General features: G+C 55.8%; 3 protein-coding genes across 4 annotated transcripts in view; 1 reads left to right on the forward strand and 2 right to left on the reverse strand.

Moving 5' to 3' along the window:
* Positions 1–25,347, forward strand: part of PMPCA (peptidase, mitochondrial processing subunit alpha) — a 102,732-nt gene that overhangs the window by 74,037 nt on the left and 3,348 nt on the right. Inside the window, exons 2-12 of one of the 2 annotated variants that reach the window (XM_050760066.1) lie at positions 15,017–15,113; positions 16,366–16,568; positions 16,859–16,938; positions 17,180–17,262; positions 19,249–19,343; positions 21,307–21,407; positions 21,972–22,235; positions 23,034–23,126; positions 23,528–23,646; positions 23,770–23,860; positions 23,986–24,048. In XM_050760066.1, coding sequence (XP_050616023.1) covers positions 15,017–15,113; positions 16,366–16,568; positions 16,859–16,938; positions 17,180–17,262; positions 19,249–19,343; positions 21,307–21,407; positions 21,972–22,235; positions 23,034–23,126; positions 23,528–23,646; positions 23,770–23,860; positions 23,986–24,048 — 1,289 coding nt within the window. Of the gene's footprint in view, positions 1–15,016; positions 15,114–16,365; positions 16,569–16,858; positions 16,939–17,179; positions 17,263–19,248; positions 19,344–21,306; positions 21,408–21,971; positions 22,236–23,033; positions 23,127–23,527; positions 23,647–23,769; positions 23,861–23,985; positions 24,049–25,347 lie in introns of those variants that run through there. The other variant, XM_050760067.1, reaches the window with a different exon arrangement.
* Positions 1–25,347, reverse strand: part of DNLZ (DNL-type zinc finger) — a 314,112-nt gene that overhangs the window by 44,504 nt on the left and 244,261 nt on the right. The window lies entirely within an intron of this gene.
* On the reverse strand, positions 1,682–14,882 carry ENTR1 (endosome associated trafficking regulator 1). The gene is given in 11 exon segments (XM_050760513.1): positions 1,682–2,662; positions 8,104–8,243; positions 8,749–8,811; positions 9,219–9,330; positions 10,039–10,112; positions 11,195–11,358; positions 11,361–11,610; positions 11,880–11,992; positions 13,375–13,443; positions 14,475–14,624; positions 14,713–14,882. Coding segments are annotated over 11 exon segments (1,305 nt in total). The 5' UTR covers positions 14,783–14,882; the 3' UTR covers positions 1,682–2,562.

A 25,347-nucleotide genomic window follows, 5' to 3' on the forward strand; every position in this document is an offset into this window, starting at 1 on the left:
AGCCTGCCCTGCGTGCTCAGGACCGCCCAGGCCAGGCCGAGCTCCAGGCACGTGCAGGAGACTGAGGCCAGAGGGTGGGGGCCCACACCACGCAGAACTTGCTTCCCTGGTCACCTGTGCCCACCCTCTGGGCCCTCTAGGGTGTCCTGGCCTTGAGAACTGCCCCGGGGAGCTCCCCTAAGTGGGTATTCATTCCTTCAGGAACGTGCCAGGGCTAACTCAGCCGGGAGCTGGGCAGGGGCCTACAGTTCCTGAGAGCTTGTAAGCACCAGAGGTGCTGCAGACATCCTGGGCCCAGCCAGTTGAGGGGGCCTCCACTCCAGCCTGTGGAGGGCTGGGGGCACCAGCTGGAGAACTATAAAGGGGGTTTGCCCCGTCTGCCCAGGAGGTGGGCTTTTGCTGGCAAAGGGCTAGGCGCCGGTGAGGCCAGGCTGGGAGCTAGGGATTGGCAACAAACAGATGGAGGGGATGGAACCGGGCGGCTGTGGGCTCCTCGAGCGCCTCGTTCCAGTCCTTGTGTCGTGGTGACCTGCCTGAGCGGGGCTCGAAATCCGGAGGCAGAGGCAGGCAAGTTGTATTTTTTTTTTTTTTTTTTTGGAGACGGAAGTCTCACCCTTTCGCCCAGGCTGGAGTGCAGTGGCGCGATCTCGGCTCACTGCAAGCTCCGCCTCCCGGGTTCACGCCATTCTCCTGCCTCAGCCTCCCGAGTAGCTGGGCATACAGGTGCCTGCCACCACGTCCGGCTAATTTTTTATATTTTTGATAGAGACGGGGTTTCTCCGTGTTAGCCAGGATGGTCTCCATCTTCTGACCTTGTGATCCGCCCGCCTCGGCTCCCAAAGTGCTGGGATTACAGGCGTGAGCCACCGCGCCCAGCCTATAAGTTGCATTTTTAAACTTCTTACTATCAAACACTTTAAACACAGACAACAAAAGAGAGGGGTGTGCAAAACCCACATGCCCATCCCCACCGCGCTTCCCTGGGCCCCATCTGCTCCATGAGCCGCTGGCATGAGGGCCGGGGACCACCCTGCTTCACATGCATCTGGTGGATGGGACCTGCCTGGCCATCTGGCCTTTGTGACTCCCAACCCATAAAACGCTCTCCCCCGAAGGGCCTCAGGGAAGGTCTGTGGCCTGAGGCATCCTCGCGGGATGTCCCCATCCTGCTGCTACAGGGCTCCCTGAGCTGCCTGCACACTCAGAACCTCATTCCGGCACTTTCCAACCACAGCACGCTGTCTCAAGTCAGCTCTGCTAGCAGAATCCAGAGCCTGCTTTCACCAACCGGCAGAAGCGGGAGGTGCGCGGGGCCAGGCAGCAGGGCCCTCCACAGTGGCTGCTGGAAAGCTCTGGCTTTCGCCTGTAGCTAAGACGAGGGGTCTAGCGGTTCAGACACCTTCTTTGAAAAATTCAGCCACGTGATCTGCAAGGATGATCCAACGCTAGAATCCGGTCTGTCCAGCTCTGAGATGTGCAGCTGCATGACTCACACGTCCATCATGTATGGGTCCCTGTGGTCAGGCCCAGGCAGCAGTGGTCTGAGTCTGCCCCTGACCCTGAGGGCTGAGGACCTGACGAGAACCTGCCAGCACAAGGCACCAGTTAGGGCAAGAGCAAGTGAGGTGTGGAAGGCCACGATGTTCTCCAAGGACCAGCTAAGTCAGCAGAGAAGAGACAGTGCGGTCAACTGCAGAATTTATTAAATAAAAAAACTATCATTTGGAACAGGAGGAAAAAAGAAAGTTTAAAAAAAATTCTATAGGAAAAAAGTCAAAAAGGCATTTAGTGTTCATCAACTTCCCTCTGCGGGAGGCCGTCAGAAAGACAGCTAGGACCTCACACACCCGGGCGGGCGGGCTCTGCACATACTTGAAATTCCTGAATTCTAAACTGCATTGTACAAAATGCTACTTGAAACATCCACCAGAACCCCCAGCCAAAGCGGCGCATCTGGACAGCTTCACAGCACGGAATGTGTGGCCACGGTCCCCGTGGGTCCTGGGGGAGGACAGCAGCAGCCATGCAGTGGCCCCTCCGCACTCGGGCCATGACCACAGGGACCAGCCGCTGGGGCCACCAGAGTGACCCGGGAGCCAGAGGGAGCCCTGAGTGTCGGCGGAAGGCACAGGTCCCTGCCCAGGGTGGCCACCTCAGAGGCGCATTTAGTGTTTGTTCTACTTACGAAAGCAAGGACAATCAATTGTACTTATCTTACAACTGATGTTCTGGGATGGGATTGGAAAACACTGATTCCAGAACCGCTCTTTTTCTTAATATCGCTGGCTTTCATGACAGTGTCTTCAAGAGCTCATCAGAATCTGTAAACACCGCAGGAATTTCGCCACGAAGGGCTGCATAGAAACCACGGGGGCAGCTCGGCCAGGGCTGCTCCCATTGCGGTGGCCAAGAACTGGCTGAGGGCACGACACTGGACTCTTGCGATAAACACTTTACTCTGGATGAAGACTGCGTATTTAAGGACACAACTGCACATTCAGATCAAGCGGTGGTGATCTCAGGGCATACGCGGAGCTTCATGCTGAAAACACCCAGGGGTCCTCAGGAGTCTTCCTCCTCATCTTTAATTTCAGAAATTCTGTCTATAGATTTAAGGATTTCAGCAACGAGATTCAGTGTCTCAGCTCCGGAAACCAGTTGCCTGAAAGCAAGCACGGATACCAGGATGGGCGGCAGCAGCTACTCGGCAGCAATGGGGCTCTGGGGGGAGAAAGGGGAGGGGCTGGAGGGGAAGAAACGGGGGGTTCCACAGGGGAGGTCGGGGAGAACGGGGAGGGGTTCCAAGGGGTGGGGGAAGGGGAGAGGTTCTGCGTGGAAGGGGCGGGTCTGCAGGGGGAAGAATGGGGAGGGTTTCCATGGCGGGGGGTGGGGGGGAAAAAGGGGAAGGATTGGTATGGGGAAAAAGGGGGGAGGTTCTGAGGGGGAGAGAGGGGAGGGATTCTGGGGAGGGTGGGGAAGGAAGGGGAGGGATTCCAGGGGGAAGAATGGGGAGGGTTTCCATGGTGGGGGAAGGCCTCATTCCACAGGGGAAGGGTAGAACAGGGAGGGGTTCTGGGGGGAGAAAGGTGAGGAGTTCCAGGGAGAAAGGGACAGAGTTCTGTGGGGGAGAAACGGAAGAGGTCCCAGGGAGAAAGGGGTGGGGTTTGCCAGGGGGCGGGGGGGAGAAAGGACAGGGTTCTGGGGGAGAAAGGGACACGGTTCTGGGGGAGAAAGGGACAGGGTTCTGGGGGAGAAAGGGACACGGTTCTGGGGGAGAAAGGGACACGGTTCTGGGGGAGAAAGGGACAGGGTCTGGGGGAGAAAGGGACACGGTTCTGGGGGAGAAAGGGACAGGGTCTGGGGGAGAAAGGGACACGGTTCTGGGGGAGAAAGGGACACGGTTCTGGGGGAGAAAGGGACAGGGTCTGGGGGAGAAAGGGACACGGTTCTGGGGGAGAAAGGGACACGGTTCTGGGGGAGAAAGGGACAGGGTCTGGGGGAGAAAGGGACACGGTTCTGGGGGAGAAAGGGACACGTTTCTGGGGGAGAAAGGGACAGGGTCTGGGGGAGAAAGGGACACGGTTCTGGGGGAGAAAGGGACACGGTTCTGGGGGAGAAAGGGACAGGGTCTGGGGGAGAAAGGGACACGGTTCAGGGGGAGAAAGGGACACGGTTCAGGGGGAGAAAGGGACAGGGTTCAGGGGGAGAAAGGGACACGGTTCAGGGGGAGAAAGGGACAGGGTTCAGGGGGAGAAAGGGACACGGTTCTGGGGGAGAAAGGGACACGGTTCAGGGGGAGAAAGGGACAGGGTTCAGGGGGAGAAAGGGACACGGTTCAGGGGGAGAAAGGGACAGGGTTCAGGGGGAGAAAGGGACACGGTTCAGGGGGAGAAAGGGACACGGTTCAGGGGGAGAAAGGGACAGGGTTCAGGGGGAGAAAGGGACACGGTTCTGGGGGAGAAAGGGACACGGTTCTGGGGGAGAAAGGGACAGGGTTCAGGGGGAGAAAGGGACACGGTTCTGGGGGAGAAAGGGACAGGGTTCAGGGGGAGAAAGGGACACGGTTCTGGGGGAGAAAGGGACACGGTTCTGGGGGAGAAAGGGACAGGGTTCAGGGGGAGAAAGGGACAGGGTTCAGGGGGAGAAAGGGACAGGGTTCTGGGGGAGAAAGGGACACGGTTCAGGGGGAGAAAGGGACACGGTTCTGGGGGAGAAAGGGACACGGTTCTGGGGGAGAAAGGGACGGTTCTGGGGGAGAAAGGGACAGGGTCTGGGGGAGAAAGGGACAGGGTCTGGGGGAGAAAGGGACAGGGTCTGGGGGGAGAAAGGGACAGGGTCTGGGGGAGAAAGGGACAGGGTCTGGGGGAGAAAGGGACACGGTTCTGGGGGAGAAAGGGACACGGTTCTGGGGGAGAAAGGGACACGGTTCAGGGGGAGAAAGGGACACGGTTCAGGGGGAGAAAGGGACGGGGTCCAGGGGGAGAAAGGGACACGGTCCTGGGAGAGAAAGGGACACGGTCTGGTGGAGAAAGGGACACGGTCTGGTGGAGAAAGGGACAGGGTTCAGGGGGAGAAAGGGACGGGGTTCAGGGGGAGAAAGGGACACGGTTCTGGGGGAGAAAGGGACACGGTTCTGGGGGAGAAAGGGACAGGGTTCTGGGGGAGAAAGGGACAGGGTTCAGGGGGAGAAAGGGACAGGGTTCAGGGGGAGAAAGGGACAGGGTTCAGGGGGAGAAAGGGACACGGTTCAGGGGGAGAAAGGGACACGGTTCAGGGGGAGAAAGGGACAGGGTTCAGGGGGAGAAAGGGACACGGTTCTGGGGGAGAAAGGGACACGGTTCTGGGGGAGAAAGGGACAGGGTTCAGGGGGAGAAAGGGACACGGTTCTGGGGGAGAAAGGGACAGGGTTCAGGGGGAGAAAGGGACACGGTTCTGGGGGAGAAAGGGACACGGTTCTGGGGGAGAAAGGGACACGGTTCTGGGGGAGAAAGGGACAGGGTTCAGGGGGAGAAAGGGACAGGGTTCTGGGGGAGAAAGGGACAGGGTTCAGGGGGGAGAAAGGGACAGGGTTCAGGGGGAGAAAGGGACACGGTTCTGGGGGAGAAAGGGACACGGTTCTGGGGGGAGAAAGGGACAGGGTCTGGGGGAGAAAGGGACAGGGTCTGGGGGAGAAAGGGACAGGGTCTGGGGGAGAAAGGGACAGGGTCTGGGGGAGAAAGGGACAGGGTCTGGGGGAGAAAGGGACACGGTTCTGGGGGAGAAAGGGACACGGTTCTGGGGGAGAAAGGGACACGGTTCTGGGGGAGAAAGGGACACGGTTCAGGGGGAGAAAGGGACACGGTTCAGGGGGAGAAAGGGACGGGGTCCAGGGGGAGAAAGGGACACGGTCCTGGGAGAGAAAGGGACACGGTCTGGTGGAGAAAGGGACACGGTCTGGTGGAGAAAGGGACAGGGTTCAGGGGGAGAAAGGGACAGGGTTCAGGGGGAGAAAGGGACAGGGTTCAGGGGGAGAAAGGGACAGGGTTCAGGGGGAGAAAGGGACACGGTTCTGGGGGAGAAAGGGACACGGTTCTGGGGGAGAAAGGGACACGGTTCTGGGGGAGAAAGGGACAGGGTCTGGGGGAGAAAGGGACAGGGTTCAGGGGGAGAAAGGGACAGGGTTCTGGGGGAGAAAGGGACACGGTTCTGGGGGAGAAAGGGACACGGTTCTGGGGGAGAAAGGGACACGGTTCAGGGGGAGAAAGGGACACGGTTCAGGGGGAGAAAGGGACACGGTTCAGGGGGAGAAAGGGACAGGGTTCAGGGGGAGAAAGGGACACGGTTCAGGGGGAGAAAGGGACAGGGTTCAGGGGGAGAAAGGGACAGGGTTCAGGGGGAGAAAGGGACACGGTTCTGGGGGAGAAAGGGACACGGTTCTGGGGGAGAAAGGGACAGGGTTCAGGGGGAGAAAGGGACACGGTTCTGGGGGAGAAAGGGACAGGGTTCTGGGGGAGAAAGGGACAGGGTTCTGGGGGAGAAAGGGACAGGGTTCTGGGGGAGAAAGGGACACGGTTCTGGGGGAGAAAGGGACAGGGTCTGGGGGAGAAAGGGACAGGGTCTGGGGGAGAAAGGGACAGGGTCTGGGGGAGAAAGGGACAGGGTCTGGGGGAGAAAGGGACAGGGTCTGGGGGAGAAAGGGACACGGTTCTGGGGGAGAAAGGGACACGGTTCTGGGGGAGAAAGGGACACGGTTCTGGGGGAGAAAGGGACACGGTTCAGGGGGAGAAAGGGACACGGTCCAGGGGGAGAAAGGGACACGGTCCAGGGGGAGAAAGGGACACGGTCCTGGGAGAGAAAGGGACACGGTCCTGGGAGAGAAAGGGACACGGTCTGGTGGAGAAAGGGACACGGTCTGGTGGAGAAAGGGACAGGGTTCAGGGGGAGAAAGGGACAGGGTTCAGGGGGAGAAAGGGACACGGTTCTGGGGGAGAAAGGGACACGGTTCTGGGGGAGAAAGGGACACGGTTCTGGGGGAGAAAGGGACACGGTTCTGGGGGAGAAAGGGACAGGGTCTGGGGGAGAAAGGGACACGGTTCAGGGGGAGAAAGGGACAGGGTTCAGGGGGAGAAAGGGACACGGTTCTGGGGGAGAAAGGGACGGGGTTCAGGGGGAGAAAGGGACACGGTTCTGGGGGAGAAAGGGACAGGGTCTGGGGGAGAAAGGGACAGGGTCTGGGGGAGAAAGGGACAGGGTTCTGGGGGAGAAAGGGAGACGGTTCTGGGGGAGAAAGGGAGACGGTTCTGGGGAGAAAGGGAGACGGTTCTGGGGGAGAAAGGGACGGGGTTCAGGGGGAGAAAGGGACGGGGTTCTGGGAGAGAAAGGGACACGGTTCAGGGGGAGAAAGGGACACGGTTCAGGGGGAGAAAGGGACACGGTTCTGGGGGAGAAAGGGACACGGTTCAGGGGGAGAAAGGGACACGGTTCAGGGGGAGAAAGGGACACGGTTCAGGGGGAGAAAGGGACACGGTTCTGGGGGGAGAAAGGGACACGGTTCAGGGGGAGAAAGGGACACGGTTCAGGGGGAGAAAGGGACACGGTTCTGGGGGAGAAAGAGACACGGTTCTGGGGGAGAAAGGGACACGGTTCTGGGGGAGAAAGGGACAGGGTCTGGGGGAGAAAGGGACAGGGTCTGGGGGAGAAAGGGACAGGGTTCTGGGGGAGAAAGGGACAGGGTTCTGGGGGAGAAAGGGACAGGGTTCTGGGGGAGAAAGGGACACGGTTCTGGGGGATAAAGGGACAGGGTCTGGGGGAGAAAGGGACATGGTTCTGGGGGAGAAAGGGACAGGGTTCTGGGGGAGAAAGGGACAGGGTTCTGGGGGAGAAAGGGACACGGTTCTGGGGGAGAAAGGGACACGGTTCTGGGGGAGAAAGGGACACGGTTCTGGGGGAGAAAGGGACAGGGTTCTGGGGGAGAAAGGGGACGGGTTCCAGGGAGAAAGGGACAGGGTTCTGGGGGAGAAAGGGGAGGGGTTCCAGGGAGAAAGCGGTGGCGTTTGTGGGGCAGAAAGGGACAGGATTCCTGGGAGAAAGGGAGGCGCTCAAGGGAGAACCACGTTTTCCACTCCTAGCTCCTCTTCGAGGAGACCCATACCTGACTTCACAGGAGACGGCTCCCTTGTACACAGGGAGTGCTCTGGGGGGCCAAACACGCCCTGCAGAGCTCAGCCCAGTGGGCGGCAGACACTCACCACTGTCACAGTGATGGTGGCTGGCATGTCCCCAGCCAGGCACAGTAGTAAGGGCCTTCTGGGAATTTGCTTTTTCACCAGGAGGGAAACTACCACTATTTCCTTTATTCAGAGCTTTAGTGTCCACAGGTGGTGGGGCTGTCTGCACCTCCCAGGTGGGCCGATCAGACACTACGAGGTGGGTTAGAAAGCCTGTGGTCTGTCCACAAAGTGACCCAGAGAGCTATCGGGACCACTGAGCACGCGTCCCTCCCTGCGGCTCCCTGGTCCTCCAGCCACAGTGCTGTCAGCCTGGGCCCCCACCCAGTATCGCTGACGACCACTCCAATCTCACCCCTTTCCCTGCCAGGCTTCCCAGTGCCTCCCAGGCACTCACTTAATAGAAGCCTGTGCGCCGTTCATGACCACCCGGAGGTTCTGCAAGGCCACGTCGGCGTTCTGCTTCACCACAGTCAGGCTGGCGCCCTGGCCGCACCGCAGGGCTTCATTCTCTCGCTGGAAGTTGGAGACCTGCGCCTGGGGGGACGGTTATGGCTAAGGAGAGAGCAGCTTCGAGGCAATCCGGATAAAAGTCACCCCCCAGCGAGGCGAGGACTTACCCGTGGGGGCCTGGCACTCAGGACGGGTGCTCTGGCCTAACTAGGGGCTCGCCTCTGGGACTGGGGGCTTAACGGCTTCCCCTTCACTCCAGTATATGCCTAGCACCTAGCTCTATGGAAACAGGGACTCCCAAGTCGACGCCCCATGCCAGACCCCAAAGTCCCAACAGAACTCCAGGGCCTCCCTCTGCTTCAGGCCCCGACAGGAAGCAGGTGCTGTCCCCATTTGAAGTCCTTTCTCTGCTTGGGCCCAGGGGAAACCCCAGCAGAGTCTTTTATCTCCGTCTGCTTGAATTCATTATCTATGTGACTCCACAGATCAAAGGAAAACACTGAAGTCCTTTCTTTAATTACCTGGAGCAAACTGATCCTATGTGATTCCACAAATCAAAAAAAACACTGAAGTCCTTTCCTTTAATTACCTGGAGCAAACCGATTTCCTGTTTCAGTTTCACGACGTGGTTTTCTGCCTTTACAGCCCGTTTCTGTTACCAAAAAAAAAAAAAAAACCCCACAAAAAGCATCACTGATGTCCTCACATTAATACCGGACACAGGCCTCAACACAGGGAGCAGGAGGTCACCCAACCTGGCTGTGGCCCTTCACAGCCCCTGTGCCCCACCCAGTCCCGCCTCCAATCTCAGACCACGCATGGGAAGGGCTCACCGTGCAGCGGTTGTGCTCTGGTTTGCCCCCACTCCCCACAGACGGCCTCATGGGCCAGCTATCCCCAGGCACAGGGAGACAGCGATGTCAAGGGACACCGGTCCCAGAGAGCCACATGGCCCTGCTCCCAAGGGCAAGCTGTAGCAGCTGCTTGAAGGCAGCCGCACTTTCTCAGGAGCGCTCCTGCCCCACCCAGCTCATCCGACTGAAAGAAAGAAACCCATACGGTCATCAGCTCCAGGTTCTGCTCCACCTGCTGAACCACCGACTCCAAGTCGTGGTAGTCGCTCTCCTCCTTGATCATTTTTGCTTCTAATTTCCGCTCAAGTGTCCTCACCCTTGTTAAAGAAAAATCCGAGTTGTTAATTTCTGTGGCTACTTTTAAGAGGACTACAGAAAGATACCTCATGAGCCAGATAAAACCCGCTAAGAGCCTGTGACGGAATGGGCCTCAAGCACAGTGGGGCGGCGGCAGCAGCCTCAGGTCTAGACCTGCAGCCGGCTACCAGGCAGGCGTGCAGGGAGGGGCTCTCACAGCACTGCTGCTCCAACAAGGAATCTGGTGGCTTTTTGTCTAAAGTTTAAAATAAACCTTTGCCAGATGCCGTGGCTAACGCCTATAATCCCAACACTTTAGGAGCTTGAAGCGAGAGGATTCCTTGAGCCGAGGAGTTTGAGACAAGCCCAGGCAACACCGTGAGACCCTGTCTCTACAAAAATAAAATTTAAAAATTAGCCAGGTGCAGTGGCAAACACCTGTAGTCTCAGCTACTCAAGAGGCTGAGACGGGAGGATCACCGGAGCCAAGCAGGTCAAGGTGGCAGTGAGCCATGATTGTGCCACTGCACTCGAGCCTGGGTGACACAGCAAGACCCTATCTCAAAATAAACTTTTATGCACAACACAGAAATGTGTTGGATGCTGAACATTTATATACAATAAAACCCAGATCTGGTTCGACTCTGATTACTTCATTATCATTTAAAAACGGATTTCCCTCTGTGTTAGATGTTGTGGATTGCATTCCTAACTGAAAGCTTACATACATTTCTGTTTGAGCTTCAGAGAAGCTCTGAACCTCATTCAGCTTTCTTCTCAGCTTAGAATTTTCATCTTTCAGCTGTGGAGAGAGAACATCCTCATTAGAAAATCAGCATGTCTCGCTCAAAAGGGTGTGCGCTTCTGCGGTCTGGCTCTAGAGCCTCCTGATAAGCAGAGATGGCTGGGTCAGTGCAGCGTCCACCTGCAGCGCACTACAGAGGAAGACCACGGAGGCCGGCACTTTTCAAAGACCTGTGGTCACAGATGCCAGTTAATTTTACTCAGAGGCCGGGGCAGTGGCTCACGCCTGTAATCCCAGCACTTTGGGAGGCCGACGCGGGTGGATCACCTGAGGTCAGCAGTTTGAGACCAGCCTGGCTAACATGGTGCCCTCGTCTCTACTAAAAATACAAAAATTAGCCAGGAGTGGTGGCAGGCACCTGCAGTCCCAACTACTTGGGTGGCTGAAGCAGGAGAATCACTTGAACTCGGGAGGCAGAGGTTGCAGTGAGCCGAGATCATGCCACTGCACTCCAGTGTGAGCAACACAGTGAGACACTGTCTCAGGAAAAAACAAAAATTTTTTCTTTTTTTTTGAAACGGAGTTTCGCTTTTGTCACCTAGGCTGGAGTCACCACGCTCAGCCTAATTTTTGTATTTTTAGTAGAGACAGGGGTTTCACCATGTTGGCCAGGCTGGTCTCGAACTCCTGACCTCGTGATCCACCTGCTTCGGTCTCCCAAAGTGCTAAGATTACAGGCGTGAGCCACTGCGCCCGGCTAAAAAAAATTTTTTTTTACTCACATCTTACAACCTTTTAGGTGATTATAATTTTGTAAAAAATTTTCCTCCTCTAAGACTACTTAGCAAGGTGTCCCTGAGCTGACGACTGCAGCCAGCCCTTCCTGAGGGTACAGCCCTTTAAGTGCCCAACTGCATCCAATTCACAGCTTCTAGCTCACCAGTCCTCTTTAGCCGGTTCTATTCACACGTGTAACCAGAGGCAAAGTCAAAGGGAAAGTGGATAGCAGGCTGTTACGCAAGTCGTCTCGTCCTGGAAATCAAACCAGGCCACCCAGGAGGCAGGGTAGCTCTAGGTTCTCCCTGGGAGAGGCTGCTCGGACAGGTGCTGTGCCAGAGGGCGTCGCAAGGCTCACTTACTGCTTCGTAACTTATCTGCAGCGTCCGCAGGTGCCTGTCTCCCAGAGACTCTCCATGAGCCGCAAAGTCTGCGCTAGGACTCCCTGCCGGAGAGGCCGGAGACACGCGAGAATCAGTGTCACTCAATGCCCATGGGGGCAGAGACTCAGGCCCTGCCAGCTCGACGGGGTGGAGAAAAAGGAAAGGTATGTGCTGCAGGGCGATGTGCCGGCACGGACCCGCTCGGGGTGAGTCTGCTCGATGGCGGACGGCAGGTAGGCCCCACTCCATCCAGTGTCCTCATCCTCCTCCTCATCCAGGAGGTCACCGGCCCCTGTCGGGTCCTCAAAAAATGGCTGCTGATACTCCAGGCCATACCCCCCGGTTTGGGAGGGTGGGGAGTTGTGGTCAAGTCCCAGTGAATGCCTCGAGGCTTCCTGAAAAAAAAAAAAGACAAAAAACAGTGGAGGCCATGCTTCTGACTCGGAGTGCATCTTCCTTTCTCTCTGTTCTGCCTCGGAACACGAAGAAAGGCCCAATCTCATCTACTGGAAGGAGCCCAGCAGCTTCTGGGCCCAGAGCTGCTTCCCAGCACTGATGCCTGTCCTGCCCTGCCACACTCGTGCACAATCTCCTCCAAAGGAAGCCGCAGAGGCCAGAACAGAAACGTCCCGCGGAGCCATCACCCACAATGCCGTGGATTTACCTTTGCATAAATCCTGCTGGCCGGGTCCTCTTTTGACAGGCCGAGGTTCTTGGTCTTCAGAAACTCTTTAAAGGAGAATGGATTTGCCTCTTCGAGATCTTCAAATTTGTCATCTGAAATAACAGACATCACAGATGCATAAAGTCTACTGAAGAGCGCTGAAAGGGAACCTTCCTGTTCACCTGTCTTTCCGGAGCATGGCCACATGTGAGATCGGGTAGCCACGCTCGTCATTCTACCATGACTCAGGTGGCACTAAGAAGCGTGAAGGAGGCCGGGCGCGGTGGCTCACGCCTGTAATCCCAGCACTTTGGGAGGCCGAGGCAGGTGAATCATGAGGTCAGGAGATCGAGACCATCCTGGCTAACACGGTGAAACCCCGTCTCTACTAAAAATGCAAAAAATTAGCCGGGTGTGGCGGCGGGCGCCTGTAGTCCCAGCTACTCCGGAGGCTGAGGCAGGAGAATGGTGTGAACCCGGGAGGTGGAGCTTGCAGTGAGCCGAGATCGCACCACTGCACTCCCGCCTGGGCAACAGAGCGAGACTCCCTCTCAAAAAAAAGCGTGAAGGTGGCTGAAAGTGGGCAGTGACACGGACGTGCGTCTGCATTTAAAATCTTCTCCTTCCACCCCTCGGCCCCTGCTCCCACACTGTGCTGCCCACTAAAACTCCCCTGGGGAGCTTTAAAACGACCCAGGCCACTCCACTGCACACACCCAGTTCCCTGGTGTGAAGTCAACCTGTGCTGGGAGCTCTCAAAGCTCCTCAGGTGATTGGGCACGGTGGCTCACGCCTGTACTCCCAGCACTGTGGGAGGCCGAGGCGGGCGGATCACGAAGTCAGGAGATTGAGACCATCCCGGCTAACACGGTGACAACCCATCTCTACTAAAAATACAAAAAATTAGCCGGGCGTGGTGGCGGGCCCCTGTAGTCCCAGCTACTCAGGAGGCTGAGGCAGGAGAATGGCAAGAACCCGGGAGGCGGAGCTTGCCGTGAGCTGAGATCGCAGCCTGGGCGACAGAGTGAGACTCCGTCTCAAAAAAACAAACAGCAGCAGCAACGACAAGTTCCTCAGGTGCTGCAAAACTGGGGATCCAGCGCTCTTTGACCCTCTTCCCGACTTTCCTACTTAGGTAACCTAGCTAACGCCCACCTTTCTCTTCTCCCTCTCACCGCTTTCCCACCCTCCGGGGACTTAAGCAGCCACGCTTGGCCCTCCCAGCTGCGAGCCCCATGTAATGCCGGCTCCTGTGGCCCCAGCCCCTGAGGTGGGACTTCCCCACTCCCTGACGTTCCCTCACCCAGGTTCTTCTGCCCTTGCACCTCACTCCTACTCTAGGGTCAAGACTGAACCCTTGAAATCCCACCCCCACCTGCTCTTTTGGGCTCCAGATACACCATGTAGCCCGTCATATCGACAGTCCTGCCACCAGACACGTGCCTGGCACTGTGTTGGATGGAGACAAGAAGAAAAGGTGACTGAACTACTCTACCTCCAAAATGTGTCTCGTGGGCTCCTGACGGGCTCTGCTTAGAATATTTCCCCTTTTCATAGCCAAAATCTGCAAAGAAACAATGTCACCCACCATGACGGCAGGAAGTCTTTATGACCTCACATTTGTGTTTTGGTTTTGTTGCACATGGAGTCTCCACTGCAGTGGTTCTCACAGCCTAGAGAACCTCTAGAGAACCTTTTTTTTTTTTTTTTTTTGAGACGGAGTCTCACTCTGTTGCCCAGGCTGGAGTGCAGTGGCGCAATCTCAGCTCACTGCAAGCTCCGCCTCCCAGGTTCACGACATTCTCCTGCCTCAGCCTCCCCAGTAGCTGGACATACAGGTGCCCATCACCACGCCCGGCTAATTTTTTGTATCTTTTAGTAGAGACAGGGTTTCACCATGTTAGCCAGGATGGTCTCAATCTCCTGACCTCGTGATCCACCTGCCTCGGCCTCCCAAAGTGCTGGGATTCCAGGCGTGAGCCACCGCGCCCGGTGGGCCAAGAGAACTTTAAAAAACACGAGCTCCCGGACTTGTGACCCTGGAGATGGCCTGACTCACACAGACTGGCCCTGGTATCTGTGGTCTGAAAGGGGTTCCTCAGTAGGTTTTGAAGCCCAGTCGGAGCGAGCGTGTCCTCTTGTCTTGTGACACCCCCCGAATGTCCTCAGACCCTGGCAGCGCCACACAAACACTCCCGCACACCCCGGGCACCCAGCAGCACTTCTGCTCGGGTAGAACGAGGATGAACCAGATCCCGGCTGTGGAGGCAGATGGAATGCTCCAGCTCCGTTTCCAATCACCGCCCACTGGGGTGAAGGCCCCCCCACTTCAGCCCCACGAGGAAAGCGGGCCGGCTCCTGTGCTCCCTGGGCACTACCCATCCTGAACTGGAACTGTCTGTCTGGGGGGAGGTCTCCCCACAACCAGACTGTGAGCTCCTAGCAGGGGACTCCGCCTTTGAATTCCGAGTGCCTGGCACGCAGTGAGCGCGGTGCTCATTGTTGGGTCAATGGACGAGCTCTTGCGGCAGCGGAGGTGCCACAGGTGGCGCGGGAACTGGAGGCGTCCCCGGGGCCGGCGCCCTCGTCTCTCACCTGTGTCTCCCACGGAAGCCAGCACCGGGCTGGGCACATAGCACATAAAGGCCGGCCGAATGCCGAAGAAGGGGGAGTCCAGGTCCCTGCCATGGGGGCGCTCACAGTCTAGCTGGGGGAGACAAGACCGGCGCTCATAGAACGCTGGAGCTGGAAGCAACGACAACAGCGACTTTACTGCGCGCCGGGGCGGCCGCCGCCCACCTGAACCGCTGGACTCGGCCCCTGCCCCGCTCACCGTCGGGAATGGCGAGGCTCCGGACTCGGGACAGCGGGGTGGCGCCCGGGCGGCGCGGGTAGCCCGACATCGCCGCGGGCCAGGCGGGGCAGGACCTGCCTAGCCCGGCAGCGGCGGCTCCATGGCCCCGGCTCCGCCCGGGCCGCGGTCCGTGTCGCCCGCCCCCGTCGCCTGCCGCTTGGCCGTCCCCGCTCCTCCGAGCCTCTTGCCGCTGCTTCCGCTCCGAGCACCGGAAGCGCGCGCCGGAACGCCTCGGGTTGTCGCCCAAGGGGGCGGGGAATCCGCGGGCGGAAGCGGAAGTGACGACAGAAGCAGGGGCGGAGACGCAAGATGGCGGCTGTGGTGCTCGTGGCGACGCGGTTGCTGCGGGGGTCGGGTTGTTGGAGCGGCTCGCGGCTGAGGTAAGCCAAAGGCGAACCAGGCTTCAGCCTGGGACCGGGGCGGCTTGAGTCTTTCTGGACGCTCCGTCTTTGGTTTCTACAGGCGACATGGCGCCCGTTCGACGGGCTCGCACTTCGGGACACTGGTGTGGTCCCCGAGGCGACGGGGGCCCTGCCTTGCCTTGCGCCTCAAGCCCGGGGATGCAGTCCTATCTGTCTCTCTCCCCGGCTGCTGGGTCCTCTCCCCCCCTTCACCTCCCGGGTCGACGGGCCTTGTCCGAGGCCATGCTTCATCGCTGCCCCTGTGCTTTTGCCGCGTGCTTCCTCAGGAGGCTGAGCCGGTGGGGCCCCAGCTCTGTTAGACCCGCAGGGTTCTGACACGAGGGTCCAGGCTCTCGGTTGATGCGCTCGAGCGTCCGTTGATCTCTGACGTTTAAGAACCCTTTCCGTCCCCACCGCCCCTCCCGCCCAAGTGACCGGGCCTGCCTTTCCCCACGCTGGAACTTTGTTCCGACAGCACAGGCATCGCCCCTCCCCACACAACGAGCGCTGTTTCAGGGGTGCGGAGGTGCTGCCTCCAGGAGATGGATACAGACTGGAGCGTGAACAAAATATCGGCAATCGCGTAAATGCTTTGGAGTAAACAAGCAGCCTTTCGTGATAGGAAATAACAGGAAAGACTAGAGTGATGAGGGATAGTCCTCCATCAGGGTGACATTTAAGGGAAGAGCTGAAGAATGAAAGAAGGGGTAGGCATGGGCAAAGGGCAAAGAAGCTTTGGGGGTGAAGAAGCTTTGGAATGAATCAAATGTGTTCCAGGAATTGACAGAAGAATCAGTGTGACCAGGACCTATGGGGCTGTGGGGGTTCAAGAGATGAGTTTGGAGAGGGAGATAGAGACCAAGTCACACCCCACCTTCGGACCAGGTTAATAAGGGGTATGGCTTCTAAGACTTCAGTGATACTGTTGGAGGGCAGAGCCGTTAAGTGCTTTATGTGTACAAACTGCATTTCGAGTGGGTTACTGTTAATAAGCCCTGTTTTACAGAAATAGCACGAAGACCCAAAGGATGGAACCAGCTTGCTCCAGGTCCTGTGGCTGAGCCTTTGTGGTCAGCCTTTGCTTTGTCTTCCAAAGTCTATAGAAATAAGTACTTTAGAAAGGCAGATACTTACTTTTAACCCAGACAAAACATAACTAACTGCACTTAAGAGGTCATCACAGGTTCGTTGTCTCAAGCCTGTTGCAACTGGGCCGCTTTCTCTGTTTTAGGTTTGGACCTTCTGCGTACAGACGGTTTAGTAGTGGTGGTGCCTATCCCAACATCCCCCTCTCTTCTCCTTTACCTGGAGTACCCAAGCCTGTTTTTGCTTCAGTTGATGGACAGGAAAAGTTTGAAACCAAAGTAACCACATTGGATAATGGGCTTCACGTAGCATCTCAGAATAAGTTTGGACAGTTTTGTACAGTAGGAAGTAAGTACTGTTGTGGTGCTGTGGGTGGTCCCGCATTTTTAACATGCACGTGCTTTAGTTGACTGTTAGTTGTAGTTAGCATGCCAATTACGAATTGTACCCTGAGTGGAAGCAAAGTGTACAATTTCATGAATGTTGACGTACACATATACCTGTGAAACCATCAGCACAATCACTCTCATATAGTTAAATCTGATTATCATGTCATATTGAAATTTTAAAATGTTTCTCTTGATTAAATTTTATTTTGAATATCTGATTTAACTTGTCAATTTTCTTTTTCCTACTAGTTCTTATTAATTCAGGATCAAGATATGAAGCAAAATATCTTAGTGGAATTGCTCACTTTTTGGAAAAATTGGCATTTTCGGTCAGTGCCCAGTTTTGTAATTTTTTTAGACTATACTTTTGAAGGATGTTTGAGATTTTTCTTCTCTATAATGGTTATTTTCATAAATTATTAAGTTGCTAAGTTAATGCTAATAAAAGACTTTTAAGTTAATAGATAATTTTTGTACGTAGTGTTAAAAGCAAAAGTAAATTTTAAAAAGACTTGCATTTTAGGGGTAGTCTGGATTGCTCATTTAGGTTTTCCTATTTATTTTTACTAGTCTACTGCTCGATTTGACAGCAAAGATGAAATTCTGCTTACACTGGAAAAGCACGGGGGTATTTGTGACTGCCAGACATCAAGGTACACCAGCTTTTACGTACAAAGTGACTTTGTGTCCGTGGGAACTGATGTCCTCGTCGTTGCTCAGATTCTGTCTGAGCCCCTCCCACTGGGAGGTGTGGAGATTCACAGGGAGAAGAGCCCTGTCCTGGATGGAGAGTTCGGTGGACAGCGCTTACACAGAGAAGCACAGCCCTCAGGACCTCAGTTCACCCCCGTCAGTTCATCCAGGCTGTTGGCTGCATGCCAGGGATGTAGAGCAGGCCCTGTTCCCACATAGAGCAGAGGGCCTTGCATACGTGCTGGACCCAGTAGCCAAAGGCGGTAGGAGCCAGGAGGATGAGCAGCTGACTTGGTCTGGAGTTGGGAAAGGAATAATGGGAGACGCAGGATTGGGCTGGTTCCTGAAGGAACCTGAAGGACTTTGCTAGACACACAGGGCAGAAGGCATTCCAGACCAGGAGACAGCAGGGGCAAAAGGCACTGAGCCAGGGAGGTGCCGGCTGCTTGGTGAAGGGAGGGGACAGTGTTGCCTGGAGCACAGTGCAGTGGTCTTTGCATGCCGGGTGTGGAGCTTGTTCAGAAAGTGCTGGACAATGTGAGATGGGTGGATACAGATCACAGATTTTTAAAATGGTTGATGTTTTAAGTTTGAATGCTAAAAAAATTATACATAAAAGACACGTCAAATGCTAAGAAATAAAGTAAGCTTGGAGGTAACATACTCACATTCTAAAACAAGGCCTCTTAATACCCGCTGACTCCCAGATGCCCCTGCCAGGCTCCTGCCTGGTGTGTTTGGTCCTCCGACTCTTTTTTTTTTTTTTTTTTTTTTTTTTTGAGATGGAGTCTCGCTCTGTCGCCCAGACTGGAGTGCAGTGGCGCGATCTCGGCTCACTGCAAGCTCCGCCTCCCGGGTTCACGCCATTCTCCTGCCTCAGCCTCCGGAGTAGCTGGGACTACAGGCGCCCGCCACCACGCCCGGCTAATTTCTTTTTGTATTTTTAGTAGAGACGGGGTTTCACCGTGTTAGCCAGGATGGTCTCGATCTCCTGACCTCGTGATCCGCCCGCCTCGGCCTCCCAAAGTGCTGGGATTACAGGGTCCTCCGACTCTTGACTCAAATCTGACTCATCCCAGATGAACTCCTTTTCCTGGCCAGGTGGCTGGTGTCCTGACTCAGACCCAGCCCCTCTCGCCCTCAGCTCAGGCTTTTGTTTCTGCCATTCTCCCCACGTGAGCCAAAGTCACTGAGAATGGCTCCTCTTCAGGGTGAAGGTCCAGCCAAGTCCCCTCTTCAGAGGCACTGGTGGCCACGTCCTGCCTCCCACGCTCCCTCTTCTTCACAGCTGTTGCGTCTGTTCTGTGCAGTCTCACTTGATCACACTTGATCACACTTGATCTCAGATTACCCCGTGATTTCGTGTCTGTCCCATGGGCCAGCTCTGTGCGCTTCTGACTGTTCTGTGCCTTGTGCCGGGAACAGATGTTACAGCGAGACAGAAGCTCCATACAAGCCAGCCGTTGCTGTCCCCCGAGCCAGCCAAGGCCGGCCGTGTTTCCACACTCACCAGTGGGTTCATTCAGTCAACAGGAGGCTGGGATGAAACACTTCACCTTTTGAGAGAGACTATAGTTACAAAAACCTCTCTCAGAAGTGGCTCCATTTTGACTCAAGCTGTGTGTAGCTGAGTCCTGCCTACTAAGCATTCACACTGTAAAACAGGAGAAGAGAAAGGGGAAAAGTGTCTGCTGTTCCCCGACAAAGGGTAGGAGGTGCCCCCGGCACGCAAACCTCAAGCATCCCCTGAAATGTCTGCCAGTCCCCAACAAAGGGTAGGAGGTGCCCCTGGCACGCAAAGCCTGAGCGTCCCCCTGGCTGCTCAGCAGAGTGTGAGCTCAGGGCCTGGCATTTGTCCCCCTGGCATGCAAAGCGTGAGCATCCCCTGACTGTTGAGCAGAGTGTAAGCTCAGGACCCGGCATTGTGGGCTTCTTTTTTCTTCCAGAGACACCACGATGTATGCTGTGTCTGCTGATAGCAAAGGCTTGGACACGGTGGTCGGCTTACTGGCTGATGTGGTTCTGCAGCCTCGGCTAACAGGTGTGGATCCCACCCGCTGGCGTTTGAGGTGGGCCTGGACATAGGGAAGGCCAGAAAGGTTTGTGGAAGCCCTGCAGCCGTGAGGAAGAGCACCTTGTAGTTGTGTAACTGGAGCTTCAGGCCAACACAAAGCGACAGCGAGATCTCGTAAGAAATAGTGCTAGGGGCCAGACGCGGTGGCTCACGCCTGTAATCCCAGCAGTTTGGGAGGCCGAGGTGGGCAGATCACGAGGTCAGGAGATCGAGACCATCCTGGCTAACACGGTGAAACCCCATCTCTACTAAAAATATAAAAAATTAATCAGGCATGGTGGCGGGTGCCTGTATGTCCAGCTACTTGGGAGGCTAAGGCAGGAGAATGGTGTGAATCTGGGAGGTGGAGCTTGCAGTGAGCCGAGATCATGCCACTGTACTTCAGCCTGGGCGACAGAGTGAGACTCTATCTCAAAAAAAAAAAAAAAGAAGAAAGAAATAGTGCTGGGTCCAGGCACGGTGGCTCACACCTGGAATCCCAGGACTTTGGGAGGCTCAGGCAGGCAGATCGCTTGAGCCCACGAGTTCGGAGTTTGAGACCAGCCTGGGCAACATGGCGAAACCCTGTCTCTACAAAAAAAGATACAAGAATTAGCTGGGTGTGGTTGCTTACACTTGGAGTCCTAGCTACTCTGGAGGCTGAGGTGGGAAGATAGTTTGAGCCTGAGAGGTTGAGGCTGCTGTGACCCATAATTGTGCCACCGCACTCCAGCCTGGGCAACAGAGTGAGGCCCTGTCTCAAAAATAGAAAGGAAGAAAGAAATAGGGCCAGTAGCCAGGCGTGCTGGCTCACGTCTATAATCCCAGCATTTAGGGATGCAGGGATGGGAGGATCACTTGAGCCCAGGACTTCGAGACCAGCCTGAGCAACATAGCAAGACTCTGTTTTCCACAAAAAGGAAAAAAACAAAAAACTGCTGGTGATTGTAAAAGTCCTTGGTGTTTCAGAGAGTGTGTATTTGAGACATCCGTGCCCTGGGATGTTTTTAGTGAAATTGGTTCTTCCGTTTTGGAAGGGTGCCTCCGACTGTCTTTAAACAACTTGAATGGTGTGTGCCAGAAATGTCCATTTCACTGTTTCCATTGCCCTCCTCAGCCTTGCAGATGGCAGGACTTTGAGTCCCTGCCAGGGGGCCAGGAGAGGGGAATGTTGGCTTTTCCAGATACCCTAAGGGTGCCCTGTTTCACAGCAGCCTGGTCTTGGTGTTCAAAGGCTACAGTCCCACGTTAAGATCTTGTTGTCGCAGCTGTACCCTTGACATCTGTCTGTGCCTCTGTTTCTTTTTGGAGATAGAGTCTCGCTCTGTCGCCCAGGCTGGAGTGCAGTGGTGTGATCTTGGCTTATTGCAACCTCCACCTCCCGGGTTCAAGCGATTCTCCTGCCTCAGCCTCCCCAGTAGTGGGACTACAGGCGCCCACCACCACGCCCAGCTAATTTTTGTATTTTAGTAGAGACAGGGTTTCGCAGTGTTGGCCAGGCTGGTCTTGAACTCCTGACCTCAGGTAATCCACCCACCTCGGCCTCCCAAAGTGCTGGGATTACAGACACGAGCCACTGCGCCCAGCAGTGTGCCTCTGTTTCTATGCACCTTCATGTCTGGTCTCGTGTCCTCACAGCAGCACTTGGGATGGAGATGGACAGGTCCGGTATCCTCAGTGCCTTTCACCAGCAAGGAAGCCAGGGCTTAGCAGGCTCACATGGCTGCTTTGTGGCTGATGTGGGATGAGAGGCCCAGGCCTCCCAGCTTCTGCTTCCTGTGGCAGTCCCCCTCACTCACACAAGCACCCAATCTGCCCCTAGATGAAGGCAGAGGTGACTGCCAACAGCCACCAACAAGCGGTGCTCAGGCCAGCACACAAGCTGTGGGTCACTGCTGTGTTCCTCATCTGTGCCATTGCAGACCGAGCCCGCCTTTGGGTTCTCTTGCAGATGAGGAAGTCGAGATGACGCGGATGGCGGTCCAGTTTGAGCTGGAGGACCTGAACCTGCGACCTGACCCAGAGCCACTTCTCACTGAGATGATTCATGAAGTAAAATGTCAAACTTGAGAATGCCCCTGCACCCCGCTCAGTGACCCTCGTGACACCAGGGGTGGTGGGGAGGGGTTGGTTTGCCTCCTTGATGTTGTCCTTGCAGGTTATGGCTGTGTATGTAACATTTTAGTTTGTGTTTTTTGAGATGAGATCTCTCCACATTGCATACATTGGTCTTGCACTCCTGGGCTCAGCTCAGGTGATCTCCTGCCTCTGCCTCCCAGGTAGCTGGGATTACAGACGTGAGTCACTGTGCCCAGCTTAGAACATTCTTGATTTTTGAGTCTGTTGTTTATACAATGTTCGTATTTTCCGGTTCTTATAGTAACTAGGTCTTTACTCCTTAATTAATCTTATGCTTTTTGTAAATTTTTATTCTGGAGAGGCAGATTACTCTTTTTATAAATACACACGCAGCTGCTATTGCCAAACTGCAAGTAAAATATCAGCTTGCGTAGGATTTTCCTAGGGCTGGCTGCAGATGGGCGCTGGTGCTGCTTGTTGGAGGAAGCCTGGTCGCGCTGTCTTCAGTCACCTGTGTCTGTGGCTCTTCCCCATTAGGCGGCTTACAGGGAGAACACAGTTGGCCTCCACCGTTTCTGCCCCACAGAAAACATAGCCAAGATCAATCGGGAGGTGCTGCATTCCTACCTGAGGAACTACTACACTCCCGACCGCATGGTGCTGGCCGGTGTGGGTGTGGAGCACGAACATCTGGTGGACTGTGCCCAGAAGTACCTCCTGGGAGTCCAGCCGGCCTGGGGGAGCGCAGAGGCCGTGGATGTTGACAGATCCGTGGCCCAGTACACTGGGGGGATTGCCAAGGTGAAGTGGCGGGAACGTCTCATGGCCTCGGGTGGGGAACACGTCCCCTGGCCCGTGGCGTGGCATGTTTTTGTATTGATTCTGAGGGTGATAGGTGTTGACTGCACTTGTCGCTTTGCCTTAACACATACTGTGATCCTACAGCAGGGCAGGGATATGTCCCCTGCTGAGGGTGAGCACTGCTAGGCCTGAGCGCAACTCCCGCAGAAGGTGGACGCAGTTCTTTCCTCAAGGGTGTGGGTCTGCCAGTGCCTGCGTTGCATTTTTTGTTTTGAGACGGAGCCTCGCTCTGTCGCCCAGGCTGGAGTGCAGTGGTGCAGTCTCGGCTCACTGCAAGCTCCGCCTCCTGGGTTCAAGTGATTCTTCTGCCTCAGCTTTCTGACCACCACCAGGCCTGGCTAAATTTTGTATAGAGATGGGGTTTCGCTATGTTGGCCAGGCTGGTCTCAAACTCCTGACCTCATGATCCACCTGCCTCGGCCTCCCAAAATGCTGGGATTACAGGTGTGAGCCACCGTGCCCAGCCTGTATTTGTTTGTTTGTTTATTTATTTATTTATTTATTTTGTATTTTTGGTAGAGATGGAGTTTTGCCATGTTGCCCAGGCTGGTCTTGAACTCCTGGACTCAAGTGATCTGCCTACCTTGACCTCCCCAAATGCTGGGATTTTAGACATGAGCCACCGTGCCTGGCTGGCATTGTATTTCTGTGTAACCACTCTGAGGATGATCTGATCTGGGGTTTGCGAGCCCTCGCTGTTTTTTATGTGGCGACATTTGCTTGTTTTCTTGGTTACAGCTAGAAAGAGACATGTCCAATGTCAGCCTGGGCCCGACCCCCATCCCCGAGCTCACGCACATCATGGTTGGACTGGAGAGCTGCTCCTTCCTGGTGAGTCCTAGTGCTGGGTCTGGTGGCGTTCCTGTGCCGTGTGGGCTGCTCAGCCAGTTCCGCCCTCCGTCCCTGGTGTCCGACGGCGCTCCTGACGTAGTCTGGGCAGCTCAGCCAGCTCTGCCCTCCATTCCTGGCATCCAGTGGCACTCCTGACGCAGTGTGGGCTGCCCAGCCAGCCTGGTGTCCTCTGCCCTCTGTGCCTGGTGTCCGACAGCACTCCTGACACGGCGTGGGCGGCTCAGCCAGCTCTGCCCTCCATTCCTGGCATCCAGTGGCACTCCTGACGCAGTGTGGGCTGCCCAGCCAGCCTGGTGTCCTCTGCCCTCTGTGCCTGGTGTCCGACAGCACTCCTGACACGGCGTGGGCGGCTCAGCCAGCTCTGCCCTCCATCCCTGCAGGAGGAGGACTTCATCCCCTTTGCGGTGCTGAACATGATGATGGGCGGAGGCGGCTCCTTCTCAGCTGGCGGGCCCGGCAAGGGCATGTTCTCCAGGCTCTACCTCAACGTGCTCAACAGGTTGGTTGCGCTCTTTTCTGTATCCTCCGGCCAGGCCAGGTGTGTTTTTGGACCATGAGGCCACCTTCCAGGTGACTTTTCTCTAGTTGCCCCTTCACTCCTGTGACTCTCGTTTCCTCCCAGGCACCACTGGATGTATAACGCGACCTCCTACCACCACAGCTATGAGGACACTGGCCTCCTCTGCATCCATGCCAGCGCCGACCCGAGACAGGTGAGGGCCCCGCTTGCCACCGTTCTCAGCACGGCTGCCCTTCCAGACCTGGGCGTCCGTGCCTAGACGGGTCAGCAGGCTGGCGGGTGCAGGCCACACTGTCATCACCTTGCCTTTCTTCACAGGTTCGAGAAATGGTAGAAATCATCACAAAGGAGTTTATTTTGATGGGCGGAACCGTGGATACGGTAAGTGAGGTGTGGCGCCATTTCCAGGCGTACCTGTGGTGTCTGACAGGAGACAGCCACAGTGTAGGAGTGGCCACCTGTGGGCCTGGTCCCCGAGCCTCAGGGCCGAGGTCCCAGCAGAGCAGGACAGGGCGGCCAAGGAGGCACAGCCTGGGGCTGAGCTGCTCCACCTGGGAGCCCACTGGGGCTGTTCTTCCCTGGTCCAAACCCCGAAAACAGAAAAGCAGACCAGCGCCCTCCCCCAGTGCTCGGTCCACTTCTTCTTTGTCTGAGCCACTGGGTGGGTTGTGGGACTGACCGTGTGACCCTCTCTGCTGTGCTGGGAAAACGTTGGAGGAGTTTGTGCGTCCTCCTCAGCCGCCCGTGTGGGATGAAGCAGCTCGCACAGGTGGGCTGCAGTGCGGGGTGTCTCGAGCCTTTTCCTGGCTCCATTTTATGTTTGAAACTGTATTTGTTTACCAATTTTGTTTCTTCTTTTTAAGATGGAGTCTCACTGTGTCAGCCAGGCTGGAGTATAGTAGCTCAAATTAGGCTTGCTGCAACCTCTACCTCCCGGGTTCAAGCGATTCTCCTGCTTCAGCCTCCCAAATAGCTGGGATTACAGGCACACATCACCACGCCCAGCTAATTTTTGTATTTTTAGTAGAGACGGGGTTTCGCCATGTTGGCCAGGCTGGTCTCGAACTCCTGACCTCAGGTGATCTGCCGCCTCAGTCTCCCAAGGTGCTGGGATTACAATTACAGGTGTGAGCCACCATGCCTCCCTGTTTGCTAATTTTTTAAGCTTAGTTTTTGATGCTTTATATGTTTGGAAACCTTGTTACTTCCTGGACCAGAACTGGTACAAATAAGCGCCGTTTTATACACGCACCCTTTTTTTTTTTTTTGAGACAGAATCTTGCTTTGTCGCCCAGGCTGGAGTGCAGTGGCTTGATCTCAGCTCACTGCATCCTCTACCTCCCAGGTTCAGGTGATTCTCTTATCTTAGCCTCCTGAGTAGCTGGGATTACAGGCGTGTGTCACCACCATAGCTAATTTTTTTTTATTTTTGTTTTTGAGATGGAGTCTTGCTCCATTGCCCCAGGCTGGAGTGCAGTGGCGCAATCTCGGCTCACTGCAACCTCCGCCTCCCAGGTTCGGGTGATTCTCCTACCTCAGCCTCCTGACTAGCTGGGATTACAGGCACCCACCACCACACCTGGCTAATTTTTTGTGTTTTTAGTAGAGATGGGGTTTCACCATGTTGGCCAGGCTGGTCTTGAACTCCTGACCTCAAGTGATCTGCCCACCTCGGCCTCC

This window comes from Macaca thibetana, chromosome 15, assembly GCF_024542745.1.
Source record: "Macaca thibetana thibetana isolate TM-01 chromosome 15, ASM2454274v1, whole genome shotgun sequence".
Classification (NCBI taxonomy): Eukaryota; Metazoa; Chordata; class Mammalia; order Primates; family Cercopithecidae; genus Macaca; species Macaca thibetana.